A 15,613-nucleotide genomic window follows, 5' to 3' on the forward strand; every position below is an offset into this window, starting at 1 on the left:
TAGTAAGTATATCAAATAATATTTTCTGAGCCCGCTCTTTTGTGGGCCCCTGGCAATGAGTAGAAGGGTGGAAAATTCAACACCCCAGTTGCCACCCAGCATCAGCCAGTATCAATTAAATATCATGTGAGCACCAAAAAAATGTCAATAATTAATTGTTGGCGATTATTCCCAGTGTTTTTGGGGCTGTGGGCAGAGGGGCGGAGGGTTGGGGAGGGTATTGTGGTGTGATAAGGATGTGGGAAAATTACAGGACCCTGAGTATGCAGAGCATTGTGCGCAGCTCTTCCGACTCTGCATACTCCATTCACCTGTAGTTACAGGAAACTCTGCATACCGGGCTGCACTGTAACTACAGGGAAACTCTGCATAATATGGACGGTATAGCCTCCTTTAGGGTGGACATACAGAATTGAACCATGGATGTGCACCGTTATGCCTTGATCTACGTCAGCATAAGACATGAATGAGGAAGAACTTATGTTTGAATGGAGCCTTTGTTATCGTCTCTTGGTAGTTCCGCGGGCTCACTCTGAGCCATAGTAAGTGACCTATGTCTTTTTAGATTATTCAAAGGAGTCGAGTGCCATGTAGATGGATACTCTTCTGCCAGGTATTAGGGATCAGTACTGGTCTTGGAATTAATTTGAACAAAGGAAGTGCAGTGGAAGACTCGGATTTGGCAGGAAGTATAAGCTACGGATGTTGAGAATAGAAATGTATAGTACGATATTGTACGGTGGTAGTTCATGACGAATAAGGACTTGGTATTCATAAGTGCAAGTGATAGCGCCATAAAGAGTTTGAAATTTAGTGACAAATAGTCTCTAGTTGCGGTGTGTCAAGTCAACAAATGCTATGATGATGATGGCTAGATGCCTTCCCTCAAAGAACCGTGATTACGGTGGTGCTTTTCATTACGGTGCTATTTTGCAGTGGGGCAACGTGGATGTGACATCTCCAGCAGCTCTCTGTCTCGCTTTGACATGGGGGTGTGACGTGGTTTGTGAGTGAGCCTTGAGCAGAAAGGCACTGCTTGTGTTGGGTATTGAAAGCTGGAGGCGATTTAGTACTGGGAGGGAACTGTCAGTTTTGCAGTGGAAAGAGAAGACTTTGCTACCTACTGTGGAAGGACACACTCAACCTCGATAGACCGGCTGAGAGCTTTGGAGTGGTACCTGATACTCAAGCTCGAGCTCGTCATCCAGCTCGGAGTCAAACTCGAGGTTGATGTTGTGTTCTCTCTCTCCAATTGCCATCTGAGCAATACCTCCTGGAATACCAGAACTCGATACCCTGTTTGCATGCCTCCATTCAGAGAGTGATCAGGTTGCAGAAAAGAAGAACGCACTGGCGAGTTCAGTGAACATTGGTTCTAGCTGTATATTCCATCCCATTCACTTGGTTCAGATTCTATTCCTAACGAAGTGTCGACAGATCTAAAGTTGTCTCTTTGTATTGCTCGCTTGAGATCCCACTGAATAGGAAGAAGCTTCAAGTTGTCATGCTTTTTTTTGCTGTTGTTCAATTCGTTTGCGACATGAATGCTGCGAGCGAAGGTGGTAAGAAATACTCCAATAGAAAAGGGATAGATTTACCTGTGGGATCTCGGCCGTGACATTCAACGATTACTGCAGCAACTCTCTGTCTTGTTTCGACATAGAGGCATGACACGGTCTGTGAGTGAGCCTTGAGTGGAAAGGTGCTGCCTGTGTCAGTCATCGAAAGCTGGAGACGATTTGGTACTGCCAGGGCTTCGTAAGGTTTAGGCGGAAAGAGAAGAGACTTTGCTACATACCATGAAAGGACGTACTCACACTTGATAATTTGGCTGAGAACTTCGAGATGATACCTGATATTCGAGATCGAGCTCATAATCCTTGCTCGTCATTAACCCCCAGGTTGACGTTGTGTTCTCTCCAATCGCTGTACTAACAACACCTTCTGGAATGCCAGAACTCGATGCTCTGTCAGCATGTCTCCATTTAGAGAATTATCAGGTTGTGAAAGGAACAACATGTTAATGAGTTCATGTACATTGGTTCTAGCTCCCGTATTCCATCCGTTGATCCATCTCGGACTCCACAGATCTGGGGTTACAATATGAGTCATCATGCATTCCCACTTCGGGCTGTTATTGGATTCGTTTGCAGATAAACATAGTCTGAGAGAAGGCAGTAAGCGAAATTCTGATAGAAAATTGGATGTGCTTACCTATCGAATCTCTGACTCTATGTCATGTGACTGACGTCCTCTGGGCAATGTCTGGATACTATGAAAAGTAGCTCATCAACTACTGCACATCCTCCTTTCTCCCTCGCAGTACATTCGTAGGAATCTATAACGTCCAACTTACTTTCCTCTTAGATTCGAACTCCTGTACCGTCAATTGTCTTTTATGCAGGCCACAAAATGTGGGCTTGCACATGCCGGGATGTCAAGACCCAGACATCGGCTTTGTAGGCTGTTGAGGGAGTGGTTTCGAGCATCAAGTGGGGGCTACCTGTTTATCATTAGATATGGATCTATGATGGTTATAAGCAATGCACCTGATGAGTTAGAGTGCCCTGCCCACATTCCTCTAGTATGCTCAAGCTCGATCCGAGTAATAGTGAGGCATCCTTATCCCAAGCCATGATTTTGCAGTAGGACCGTCAGCCGGCAATGGCATCGTCTTGCAGATGTTGATGCCATCATTTTCGGCACAGAAAGGTTAATTGGAGGAAGCACTATCCGTGGCCTCTGCAGTTGGTAGTAAACAACAGTCGGGATACGCATTGGCATTGGCGGATAGTCGGTCATTTTATGGACACTCCTCAGTTTTTCGAGCTTGGACAAGCAAACAGCAAGGAAGAATTAAAATTCAGATTTATTTTATCTCTAGACAATGATGAGGTCGAAGTAATAGTTATACAGTGGAAGAAGAGAATGCACCTAGGCTGTGGTAAGAGAGAAGAAGAGAGAAAGCCTGATATGCCTACAGGGTGTACACACTTGAAAAAGGCATGTAAAATTCAATTTTACAACATTACAAGTTGTATCTCTACATATACTAGTAAGAAAAGACAAGAAACTGGGAAGTAACCAGCGTAGTAAACCATTGGGACTTAGCCATACAATATCTACGCTTCGGGTGATGAGCCGGTGACCCGATGACTCAGCCCGAGTGACCGAAGGACCAGGCGGGTCGACGCACATGGTACCAGTCGACCCAGCATCATGGCACTGATGGCCGTCGGATGGCATCGGTCCGAAAGTAAGAATAACAAAATAAAGAACAATTGTATATGGCTTTACTTACCTGGCAGCTTCCCTAGTCTCTCAGGCGAACGGTTGGCCCGCCGGGTAGATGATAAACAAGAACCATAACACCAGGGGCACTGCCCCGGTACAGGTAAAACTTAGTATCATGAGCCAGGACACCAGGTTGCAGCACAAGATCATGATCAGGTTCACCTGGGAGCCGGGATATGAGCTCATATCTGTCAGGAAGTGAGCTCATATCCACCTGGCTCCATCAGCAAGCGCAGTAATAGTACCTGGAAAGATTGGAAATATAGATAGGGTAGAATAGTATAAATACTGTCCATGTAACTAGCGGGAAGTCAGGTTTCTGGCCCCTGGAACGCTACCAAGCAAATTAGTATGGGTTTTGGTTAAGAGCTTCGAGTCCTAGACTCACCTGGAATAGTATTTAGTGACCTGGTCACGTTTTGTGTGCAAGAACCATTCAGAAAGCAGTCAGTTCAGAAAGATACAGACAGACAGTCAGAAGTACAGTCCAGAATCCATGTTAGTACCAGTAAAACTGCAACCAGGCAGACAGTATCAGTTCAGACACTGCACCAGGCAGTTAGTACGCATTCAGGAAACTGCACCAGGCAGCCCGTTGGTATCAGATTGTGTTCAGTAACACAGAAAGTTCAGATTTGTGTCGTTTCAGAATATTGCAATCAAACAAATTATATTCATTGTCAACCTGGAACTAGTATCCACAGTACAAGTATCAACCCGGTGTAACTTACCCCTTCGAACCGCAATTATTGAGTGTGTTAGGGTGTGTGTGTGTAGCACTTCGCCTTCCTTAGCATAGTTAGTACCTTTCAAGCCACATCACCACAAACAGACGTGCTGTAAGCGAAGTTCCGGAGTTCCAACGCGTGGTGTCCGGGGTACATCACCATAATTGACGGCCCGACTTGGTGCTTCCTTTCTTTCTTACCACTATCTTTCCTCTCCTCGCATTTCCACGGAACGGTCTCGCATATACAATGCGCAACTCTGGTTTCCGTGAATATCTTTCCTGAAGCATCTACCAACGACTCAGACGCGATGCGTAACGCGTAACGCTGCAAGCTGCACCAGTGCCAACATCGACACCAACATCAGCACATCACTAATACCAGAGAGATCAACCGATGCCAGCTGAAGTGGCTTGGGAATGGCAGAGGAATCTACTACAGGCGAGTCTAGGAAACCTATACCTTGTCATCTGCCTAACGATGCGCGTCTCGTTATCTAGGAATCTCTGGCGTGAACACACTATCGTCGCCTAACCCCTGGCGCATTCTCTAATTCTTTGGCGCAGTCACAGGATGCAACTTCTGGGATGTTTCGTCCGTGGTGAGTCTTGTCATTCTCGAAGCTCTCTCTTTCTCATATTTTCCCGAGGTCTTCTTCCTCTGATTCAATAAACAGAATGGACCTGGCCCGAGCACGTCACTGGTTCTCGACAATGCTATTCCATGTACGTCCACCTTTGTCCACTTTCGATGCTCTTACGCAAATATACATGCACCTCACTAATTACGCTCGCCATAGCTTCGCCCAACGTGCCTCGGCCTGTTTCTCCCGAGGCTTTTTCGTGTAAATACTCTTTTTTCGTTCATATCACTCTGCATCTCACATTCTTGATGCGGAATAAAGCTCCATCGCGGATTCCTTTTGTACAATGTCGGCTTAGCTTTGTGTACTTGATGGTATGTCAATGTCCTTGGCCTGAATGAGGACCATTCTGACTCACTATAGTTTAAATTATGCTTCTGCATGTTGTATTTAATGATTACTCTGTTCTCGAATCTTCTGCGTGACCATGAACCCGAGGGATGAGATGCGTGACGTCGAAGGACCCGTAATACAACGTCACGCTGTCCGCATTTGCTTAACACATTGTTCGATGGTGTTCTTGCGATGTAACCGCTCGCAGCGTCCTCTGCGAAGCATTACCATTCACCTTCACCTCCTTGCAGATTCCGTGTCGCTTGTTCTTCTGTTTAGCTAACTCTTTTTCGCACAGTCTGACTAGAGTCCGAGAGGTCCTCATTGTTGAACACTGGGCTGCCGAAGTACATCAAGCCATCACTGAGGTCGGTGTTCTGCCGTAAGCTCTGTATCTTTCGAATTGCGGAACCACACCAGCCATTCAAGTTCTGAGTGTTAGTCACTTAGTCATCTGTTACTTACTTGATTTAAGAAGTTCAAAACATCGGATTAGGCGGATGAGCCTCCGGACTGAAACGGATTGGCCTTTGCACTAAGTATATTGAGCTCTGGGGTGGGAAGGATGCTATCGTGCTTTACTGTGTGCCAGTGACTGCGGCAACAGTGGCTGTGGACTGGATGCGTATCGATCTATGGAAGACATCAACTGGGAGACGGAGATGGCGCGTGAGAACGGAGAGCAGATATCCATGTTAGGATCGCGTGTCGGATATTCGGACAAGGCCTCAGCTGGGTTCGTCATCGCTTCATTGGACCGTGCCATTATTGCCTTCGCGATCGATGAGTTTAACGACAGTAGCTGTTGTTAACCACGCGTTGTAGTAGTTAATAGCGCCCTTGTCTCTGCAGCCGGTGGTTCGATTCCCCTTGTGTGCCATTTCTCGAGCCTGGTGCAAATTTTGTTCCAAGGTATTGCAATGTATCTTGCAGACAGATCAAGATCCAGAAGGAAACTTACGGCAATCATAAAAATAAATATCCTGATTAGGATTATTTAGTGGTATATCGACCTCAGCTTTGCGTTGTTCATGTGGGTGAAGATCATTGAAAGGGCTTGATCGGGTGGGAGCCGGATATTCCCGAAGAAGCTCTCATTCTGCCACAATCCTCTGCCACTGCATGATTTTGTCGCGAGTCCTTGCCTTCCGTCCTTTCTCGGCACTCATTCCGGAATGATACGTCGTGTTTTCTCCAAGAGAATCAAGGACCAAGAGTTTAGATTGAGGCCGTCTTTTCTTCGGGCGAAGTGTACGTGGCGGAGATTTTGATTGCTGGGCTTGATATCGACAGGAACCCATTTTCGGAGTCAAGATTGTACAGTGTATAATTTGTAAAGACATCCCGAGGATGCCGCCCAGTCTATCATGGCGGTGGCAGATATTTGTCTACCGTCTTCCGATGCCGTATCATTACGAGGACCCCGGAACAGTGTGCCAAACACTCGTAGATCCGTTCGTCGCTTATCCACGTCTTCAAGCTAAGGACGACACGATTATTTTGGAAGTTCTGTCATACTGAATCACGCCGTGGGTCCGTACGCACCTGGTGTTATGACTACTGCTACCGTGATTAGGAGTCCAGCCTAGGATTTCTCTCCTCACTGTGTAACTTCTGTCCTCCCATTCAATTGAACAGAATCGGACACGACATTTGGCATTGCAATCGGCGTAACATGGACCAACAAATCTGCAGCCTAGGATTATTTGGTAATTCACTCCGGGTGAGTTTCAGAAACCCAAATATTGCCGATCGTTTACTGATGTTTCTCCTGTATGTCAGTAGCGGGAATTCCTCGTGAAAGGTCGTCTTGATTGTCTCCCAGATGATCGAGCTCGCTGTTCACATTCGAGCTTCATGGCGCTGGGACAAGTTAGCATCTCTAAGCAATGCTGGGAGCTACGCCCCCCTGTCGTGCTCAACGCTCTCTCATTTTCATGTTTTGATACTGCAGTCAGAGCGCATCGAGCGGTCTTCTGCAGCCATATCTTTTTGGAGTCGTCGTTTGGACGTTGCTCGCACTGATATATTCAACGTGACTCATCGCACTCGCGGCCTGTTCTTCCCGAATTGCTAGCATTCCGGTCAGTGTTCCCTTCCGTTCCTGTAATTCAGCATCTCACTTCCGGAATGCAGAATAAAAATTTACGACTGGTTCATCATGTGTGAAATCGGCGTTGCTTTGTTTATTTCACTGTACGTTAATATCTTCTGCCTTGATGACTTTCGCCGTATGACATATTAGAACGTATTTCCGTTAGTTGTGATTGAAACTACCATGTTGTGAAGTGGTCGAGATTTGGTGTGTATTGCACACACATGGCCATGAGCCAAGAGTTCATCACCGAAGGTGTTGTAACCCGACACAGTGTGTCTGTGTTACGCCTTCAGCTACTCTTCTTCCGATTGAATAACACTGTTTCCCTCACGAAATCTGTTCAAGAGATCCAGCATTCCCATTAACGTTCGTGCAGGCAGCTCTTTCTTCTGCTCCTCAGATCTAACTCCTCTTAATACAGTTTGATTTGAGTGGGCAGTTTGTTCATAATTCGTCTTCAGTTTTCCGATGCTTCAGGTGTGTCCTACTTCGGTGGTCCGAACCACACAAGCGGCGTAAACGGTGGAGGGGGGCTCGATAAACTGACGAATGAACATTAACCGGAGTCGTTATCTTCTCACTTAAGCGAGATCAGAGACAGGAATTATTACTATAAAATGAACACGTTATCAACGGCTGTTTTCCTAAACCACCACCACCCTACACTGTCAACTTCGCCAAAGTCCACCCGGCCGGAAATACATGAGACTGATCAAAGTTTCCAGGCGCTAAAACCCGTACCATCCCACAAGTATCACGCTCTCCCTGATGATTGTCGGCGAACCACGGTTTGATCTCCCCTGCCTCTTCAGCTATGTCAGCAATCCTCTTTATTGAAAACTTCGGTACTATTGGGTTCTCGCGCAGGTCAACTTCAATTGCCAGAGAAGAACGCTCTGTGATGGAGAATTCGCTCATGAAGTCAGATATCTTTGGTAGAAGAGTCCTGTCGTGTTCGATGATTGTGACTTGAGCGAGGTAGGCGAGGTATTTCCTATCCTTCAAGCCAACCTTGGCTGATATATGATTAGAATCGCCTGGGGGCCTCAAACGTGTTTGAACTCACATTTGATACATTTAGCTTTGTGCTCCGTCTTCCAGTGTGTCCGTTGGCACGACATAGAGCAGTACTGGACGCTTTCACATTTGGAACAGCATTGCATATTCCTTCCGTATACACGTCGGCACTATGTCGAATGCAATGAGAAGAGAGCAGTTATGTCTTAGGAATGGAAGACTCACTGCAAAGCAGACATTGCGTAGTTTATCGCACACACCCCTGATTGCATAACGCTTTTGGGCGATCGATTTTAGATCTGACCAAGCGCGAACTATATCCGCCGTATAATCTTTGATGTCCACAACGACACCCTTCTTGTCCAAAGAGATGATAGAACGAATAACACAGTGGGTGACTGATCTGTAGGAGGTATAGAGTGTAATATTGTCGATAATCGAGGGAATGACGGGCTCCACACTGTAACCCTCCTCAGGCGGGAGAAGAGGCCAGATACGTAGAAGCATCTCTAAAACGCGGTTATCGACCATCGCAAGGATTATAGGGAGAGTGGGATGCGAGATACTGGCGCGTAAGAAATGTACTGTGCTGTCAAACCAGTTCAAAAGTCTGGAATTGGGAGGTGGTGGGAGACGGATGATCGTGACGGCAAATTGGCGCATGAGACTGCATATAAACCTTACGCTTTCCTCATGTATGGCCACTTCTGCTAGAATCGGTGACTTACATATGGTGATCATGAAGTTCAGACAATAACCGTTCATATCATCACCGTCATACCGAACACCGTCAGCGTAGTCCTCCAAAACTGAATCGAAGCAAAGTTTCGCCGTCTCTGCTGGGTCCACTTCCAACGGGGACCTACCGACCCATCGCGTTTCCTGCATGACTAGAATTGAATGCAATAAGCAGCTCAAATGACGGACAGCAGTATGGCAGCGTGACAGGCATGACTCGCGCCAAAATTCGACAAGGTGAGGGTGTAGCGGATCATCAGCAGAAATGATTTTCATGTATGAGACGATTCCGACGAGGGATCGCAGGCACATGGCAGTCGCAATCCTCATGTCCGTCAAATCAGAACCTACACCAGACACCGCAGGATCCTCGGATGTGCATACAGAAATGAAGTAGAGACTCCAAGCGCGTATCCCTGGCCATAATTCGACGAAGCCCGTGTCTGATCCTGGATAATAGTCTCGGTCGAGGCCCCTACATATGGCTCGAAAACAAGCCATTGCCATGATAGTGGAGGGACTGTTTGACGAGTCCCCATCGCTTGAGGGAACCTTGTCGGGGGAAAGGTGGCGCATGAAGACCTCGATGTACGAGGGGAGAATTTGAGAACCTGGAATCTCGTCTAAAACGGAGACGGAGCCTTTCATGACTTGTTTCTATGCGCAGAATGAGTACAGTCGAGATAGAATGGGGAACCGACGCCAGACCTTTCTTTGAATGGCCTCACCAGCACGTCGTGCTCTCGCGAGTATCGCAGGATTGGTAGGCATCGAGAAGAGCTCCCTCGAAAGGCTGGGAGATACCAAAGAGCAAAAGGCCAAAGTAGTTCGGATGAAAGAGGTTTTCCAAGCGACCCTGAAATACCCTGTGCTATTTTAGGGGCACCTGCCGAGCTGTTTCATCATCCCAGAAGTCAACGTAAGTGCAAACGGGCATCTCCGTGGCTTGTAGCGAATACGCTCACCGTCAGGAACCCGAGATATCAATGGGTCAATCCGTGCTTTTGATTCTGGCCGTCGAGGGAGGGGGATAGTCCGTTTTATCATATCCTAAATATACCAGAGATGGATACCGAAGTTTAGAGAATACGTACAAATATAACTTTCTGGCTTTATAAAGTTGGGGAATTGGGTCCCGAACTCGAATATACTGACCTATGTATTCCCTCGCTAATTGAATTTTGCTACCAGAGGCGAAATACTGAGAGAGAAACCTGGCCCGTCCTCGATAATGACGACTCTGGGAAATACGGATCTTAGATAACGGCGGCCATTATATCCGTCTTGTATCTCTGCATTGTAGCTGTCTGATTCAGAGTCACCAGAACTGGATGAAGAGCCACTCGTAGGAATGTCTAACCACCAGGGGGAAAGACGGAAAAAGTTATAAATTCATACAGGAATCAATTACTGAATTATCATCTCACGGGCAAGAAGTAACATCACTGTCAGGACTGACCCGAATGAAAGGACATTTGCCGCTCCCAACTCCGAAGCCGCTTCGATGATGTCCGCAATGGAAGAGATTGTTTGACCCCTAATTAACGTCGTAGGCCTCGTCCACCCTTCCTTAATAGGCATACGCTCTTCACGGAAAAAGATATCCACAAAACTATACCATTATTCAGTCAATTCTAATCCGACTGGCAATGAGACGGACGTACTTTTTGGGTGCAACACCCGTCACCGGATCACCCATAACACTCAGATAAAGCGCAGACTCCCGAGTGCGTACAGTGAACTCCTTCACGGTGTTCAAGGGCACCTAACCAATTGATATATCAAAGACTGGTCGATATACATCGCCGTGATATATCAATGCTCAGGTCTTACAGTCTACGAAGCGATATATCAGCTGCACATGGGCATCCCGTGACTGCTTCCGTCGCCATAATGTCCTGCTCATTTCAACGTCGGTTCCCCGCCCTAAAAAACCCACTCGTCGCCATTCTGTCTCGCAGCATCGAACTCGACAAAGTCGTCGTTGGCGGTACGAGGCTCCAGTGGTGCGCATGTTACCTATCGAAACGTTGTATGCACATGTCTTGGTAGAAATTGCATTTATCACAGTGAGTTCTCGACTTTGCGAAAGACTGGGCCAATGGGACTACGGTGTTGGATTGTCCGCTGAGAGGATGAATTGAATGGAGATGACACAGAGGTAACCTTCTTTCAGAGGCTTCAACAACAGCGAGTTCTCGAAAATAGCATGTAGACCTCTGCCGTTTGGAGCCTGTGAAGATGGTTGGGCAAAGGCAATATTTATGCCTGTTTAAGCTTTCTTATTGGAGTCATTCTCGGCGTAGAAATATTTCCATAAGAAGGACCCATCAGAAATCGACCAGTGGGTCGAAAAGGACGACTTACAGTAGTGTGAACGTTCCGTTGGCAGAACCTCAAGTCCTCCTCCCACTATTTTGTCCATATGTCTCTTGCCTGGCGACTTCAATGCCTAAGTTTTCCTGCACAGGCATCCGGGCTCCGCTGCCCTCCATCATTCCCATGAATGCCTGAGATCGTTGAAACCACTTTAACATGTCTGGCAGGACTAACTTTTGTTGCTGACTCGTCATCCTCCCGGTTGGGATAAAGTAACCTTCCAGCCTTTGAATGACATCTGTGAGAACAAATCCAAGAGAGAAATGATGCGTCTATCCACCTACCTCGATCATCCCGCCCGCTGGGACGCTCCGTGCTATGAATACTCCTTCGAATCATCGTGAAGGCAATCAACCGATCCACTTGTGTCACGGAATTCTCCTCCCGCTAGCATCCTTCCTCACAGACCACAACGTCACCTTATCCATGCACCTTGGTGACGTGTTCGGGAATGGTAGTCGTGACTCGTGAGTGGATTGTCATAACGTCGGGCCGGACAATTTTGTGCAGTGCTTCGGCCCCGAAATATTCAACAATGAGGATCTGATTACAGTTACGGGCGTTCATATGCATATGCTATTGATAAAATACGAACCTGAGCAGTTTCCTTTCTTCCAGCACGAGAACTCGATTACGGGATGATCGAGAGATGACGGAATCTTCGACGAATTCCCACGGAAACACGTAGCGGGTCCGTGCGCATCCCGTGTCCAGGGTATTGCTTCCGTGATTGAAAGTCCGATCCAGAGCTTCCTTCCCTCTAACTGCCACTTCACTAGACAGGTCGATCCGGCTTGTCCAAATGTTCAACTCGCGTTCCTACGGATGCCTTCAGGTAAGCCTTTACCGCAGACTCGGACGATGTTTGGCCTCACCATTAGCGACAAAACGAGAGGCCGAGGGATATCTTCCAACTGGGGTGACTGAGAGGTGCTCGCTCTTGGTGAGTCGCAAAACCCATACTCTCGCTCATCGTTCGTTGATGTGAATCTTGTATCCAGGTAGTAGTACCTTCTCACATGAGCTGGTTGTCGTCGTCCACAGCCCTGTACGACTGAGGTCGCCTTTCGAATTGAAAACGGAGCAGGGATGTGACAGATTCTCCTTGCAGCGTTTTAAACGATAGTTCTAATTGTTTCTCAAAGCTTTCTCCTTCTCATACTTCGCTGCCGCAGACTTTTCTTCCCCCGATTCGAAGAATGAGACTGGCCGGACGAGCCTACATCGCTCGTTCTCGATGTATACATCTGCTTGTTATGTCGTCATGCAATGATCCATAAATGTCACCCTACTGTCCTTGATGCAAGATGGTCTGTTCTTTCCTAATGATTCGGAGGTAATCCTAATTTTCGAGTCTTGACTTTCATACGATCCGATGTCTCGCTTCTAGGATTCTAGGATGGAAGATAGTACACCGATGGTGGGCCATGCAGGATTCTTGAAGGCGACGCCAGTTTCGCTTTATGTACATACCTGTACGTTGATGTCAGATGTCTTAATGATGCGCTTTTCCTCACTCCTCGTGCAACGACTTAGGTTGTATTTCAGAATCTTTGAATTTAAACCTATCGCGTTTCCAAACCGTCTTCTTGAACTAGTACTCTATCTGATCCTGAGCAACAAACCAGGAATATTAGTGGTCTGTACGGAACGATCTGTCATCCAACGTCGCGCAGACCGTTCTTTATTCTGTTACCCGGTTGCGTCCTTTGTACACCAGAACGGGTGTTGCTGTTCGCCTTTTTGCAGGCTTGGCGTAATCTTTTCTTCTTTTTTAGATCTAAATTTTATCACTGCCGTCTAACTTGTGGCGCGCTTTACTACGGTGTCTAGGTACACGTCCATGCGTCAAAATCCCACGATGACTTTGGATCCGTGTAAAATATTCCACGGAATTTTTCCGGTTAAGATTACGAGTCCTTCTCATGGCTCGTTCACAGTGCGATACGAAATTGGTTCTGGTACATTTACTGACAAGTTGTCCACTCCGGCGTCTTTTCTTAGACTCGATGTAGACTGTTTCGATAATTTCTTGACCAATACGGATATGCAGCATACCAACCTACAGATGCTCGCGGCTGTTGGGGATGGGTCGTTCCTGCTGGGGAGGCGCTCTTTCATTGAGGTGTAAGGTTCGGCCTATTTCTCTACCCTTATTTCGACACTATGCAAACGGTATTTCATGACTGATGGTGGATATGAGATAATAAACATGCTCCTATTTTTGCGATTTTCAAATAAAGCTGGATCGTGGCCGGTCGATTTGCTCAGGGTGCGACAGCAATGGTTCTCCGTGAAACTCTACCCTCTTTGTGATTTTCTCGCAAAATATTGCATCTCAAAAAAGTGTCTCCTTTCTGGGATGAAGCTGTGGCTTGCTGCTGGGCGTATCAGGTATTCTCAGAACCGGACTTTGAACCAGCTATACCACGTCCAATATGGCATGATACGTACTGTTGCTGGCTCGATCACCTAACGGGACAGCTGCCACTACAAGAGATATGGAACCTCTCGATGCCCTGAATTGGAATTGAGACACGTCTATTGTAATCCCAGCGAATACAAGCTACTTCTGCTACTCACCGGAGTGATTTTAATTAGCGCATGAGCTATCGAATTAATTATCGCGTTGGCGGACAGTACAACTTAAGTATCGCTCGTGTACATAATGGCAGTCAGATGTAGTACACCGGCTCTGTCGGTGGCAATGCTGTGGGTTCGGTTCCCACTCTCTGAACTCGAATGAATGCGGAGATATCAATTTTGGCAATTTAGGCTGTTGTAAGGTCAACGGCACTGCGGTTCAATTTTCGTACATTTCTCATGCTTCATACTAAATAATGGTGGCATTCTGAGCTCAGGATCGCAATACGTGCAATATTTTAACGCCCTTGTTCATCGTTCTGCTGCATATCAGGGGAGCGAAAAAACGTGAGCGTGCCGTGGTGTCGAGCTTATCCCCGAAGTGTGGGCTAGGACGAACTTTCCTAGTCTACTGACTTCTCCACTGGCGTGACAGGGAGACGTGGGAAGATGAACCAACTGTCATTCCTCCCTTCCACTCCTTCACCTTATCCATCCAATCCGCTCTTGTCGCGTCGTTGGGAAATAGTCGTGACGTGATTGTCAAAACATGCAACGCGCGGTTTTGTATAGTACTTCGGCAGACCCGTGTTCAACAATGAGGAACATCTTGCAGCTCTCGGACTCTAGTCAGACTGCGCGAAAAAGAGTTAGTTAAACAAAAGAACAGGCGACACAGAGTCCGCAAGGAAGGGAAGGTGAATGGTAATGCCAGGTCTTAAGTCATGGTTCGCAGAGACCGCAGAGAGAGATTACATCGCAAGAACACCGTCGAGCGGTGTGTTAAGCACATGCAGGCAACTCGATGTTGTATTACAGGTCCTTCGGGGACACGCATCTCAGCTCTAGGGTTCACGGTCACGCAGAAGATTCGAGAACAGGGTAATCATTAAATACAACATGAAAAAGCGCAATTTAGACTATACTGAGTCAGAATGGTAGTCATTAAAGCCAAGGACATTGACATACCATCACGTACACGAAGCTAAGCGGATACCGCACAAATGCATCCACGACGGAGCTTTATTCTGCATTGAGAATGTGAGATGAAGAGTTATATGAATGAAAAGGGGGAACTTACACGAAAAGACCTCGCAAAAGCCTTTGGAGGAACTGACCATGACGCATTAAGCGAAGCTAAGGCAAGCGTGAGGTGTATGAGGATCTGCGTAAGAAAGCCAAACGTGGATGTATGGGGAATAGCATCGTCAAGAACCAGTGACGTGCTCTGACCAGGCCCATCCTTTCCGTCGAATCAGAGCAAGAAAACCTCTGTAACGGCAACGCATGAGAAACAGAGAGCTCCGAGAACGACAAGACTCACCAAGCACGAAACATCTGAGAAATTCCATCCTGTCCCTGCGCCAGGTATTATACATCCCCGATGAGAATGTGCCAGGGGTTAGGTGATGACGGCGTGTTCAGGCGAGAGATTCCTAGGATACAAGATGCGCATCGTTAGCCATCTGATGAGGCCTTGAGGGTTCGGCTTATTGGACTCGCCTGTGGTAAATTCCTCCGAAATTCCTAAGTCACCCCAGCTGGCATCGGTTCGCCTTTCTGATACCATTGCGAGGCGCTGTTGGTTGGCATCGACGTTGGCTTTGGTGCAGCTTGAAGCAGTAATCGTCGTGTCTGAGTCGTTAGTATATGCCTCAGCAAATATATTCCCAGGAACCAGAGTTACACGTTGTAAATGCGAGATCGTCCCATGGAAGTGGGAGGAAAGTAAAGACAACGGCAGTGAGGGCAAGAGAGAAAGGAAACCCTAATTCGGACCGTGAATTACGGTAGCTGTAC

General features: G+C 47.1%; 3 protein-coding genes across 3 annotated transcripts; all 3 read right to left on the reverse strand.

Moving 5' to 3' along the window:
* Positions 1–1,139: 1,139 nt before the first annotated feature.
* Positions 1,140–2,636, reverse strand: EV420DRAFT_1477019 (uncharacterized protein; the record flags this gene model as incomplete). The annotated part of the gene is made up of 6 exons (XM_060469384.1): positions 1,140–1,296; positions 1,818–1,967; positions 2,038–2,090; positions 2,357–2,377; positions 2,427–2,503; positions 2,576–2,636. 6 exons carry the CDS (start codon positions 2,634–2,636, stop codon positions 1,140–1,142), a joined length of 519 nt encoding a protein of 172 aa, XP_060333879.1.
* Positions 2,637–7,517: 4,881 nt separating this feature from the next.
* On the reverse strand, positions 7,518–9,619 carry EV420DRAFT_1180318 (uncharacterized protein). Its single transcript, XM_060466223.1, has 3 exons — positions 8,339–9,619; positions 8,163–8,283; positions 7,518–8,112 (listed from the first exon to the last, which is right to left on the reverse strand). Exons 1-3 carry the CDS (start codon positions 9,497–9,499, stop codon positions 7,757–7,759), a joined length of 1,638 nt encoding a protein of 545 aa, XP_060333880.1. The 5' UTR covers positions 9,500–9,619; the 3' UTR covers positions 7,518–7,756.
* Positions 9,620–9,888: 269 nt separating this feature from the next.
* EV420DRAFT_1734358 (uncharacterized protein) lies at positions 9,889–10,550 on the reverse strand (the record flags this gene model as incomplete). The annotated part of the gene is made up of 3 exons (XM_060479981.1): positions 9,889–10,206; positions 10,279–10,463; positions 10,516–10,550. 3 exons carry the CDS (start codon positions 10,548–10,550, stop codon positions 10,022–10,024), a joined length of 405 nt encoding a protein of 134 aa, XP_060333881.1. The 3' UTR covers positions 9,889–10,021.
* Between the last annotated feature and the right edge of the window lie 5,063 nt (positions 10,551–15,613).

This window comes from Desarmillaria tabescens (assembly GCF_030435595.1).
Source record: "Desarmillaria tabescens strain CCBAS 213 chromosome Unknown EV420scaffold_9, whole genome shotgun sequence".
NCBI classification, from domain to species: Eukaryota; Fungi; Basidiomycota; class Agaricomycetes; order Agaricales; family Physalacriaceae; genus Desarmillaria; species Desarmillaria tabescens.

Coding starts and splice junctions, on each gene's coding strand:
- EV420DRAFT_1180318 (XM_060466223.1), bottom strand. CDS start 9,499: ATGAAAGGCTCCGTCTCCGTTTTAGACGAGATTCCAGGTTCTCAAATT. Junction 8,284..8,338: donor TACGCAATGTCTGCTTTGCA/GTGAGTCTTCCA, acceptor CATTCGACATAG/TGCCGACGTGTATACGGAAG. Junction 8,113..8,162: donor CAAAGCTAAATGTATCAAAT/GTGAGTTCAAAC, acceptor ATCATATATCAG/CCAAGGTTGGCTTGAAGGAT.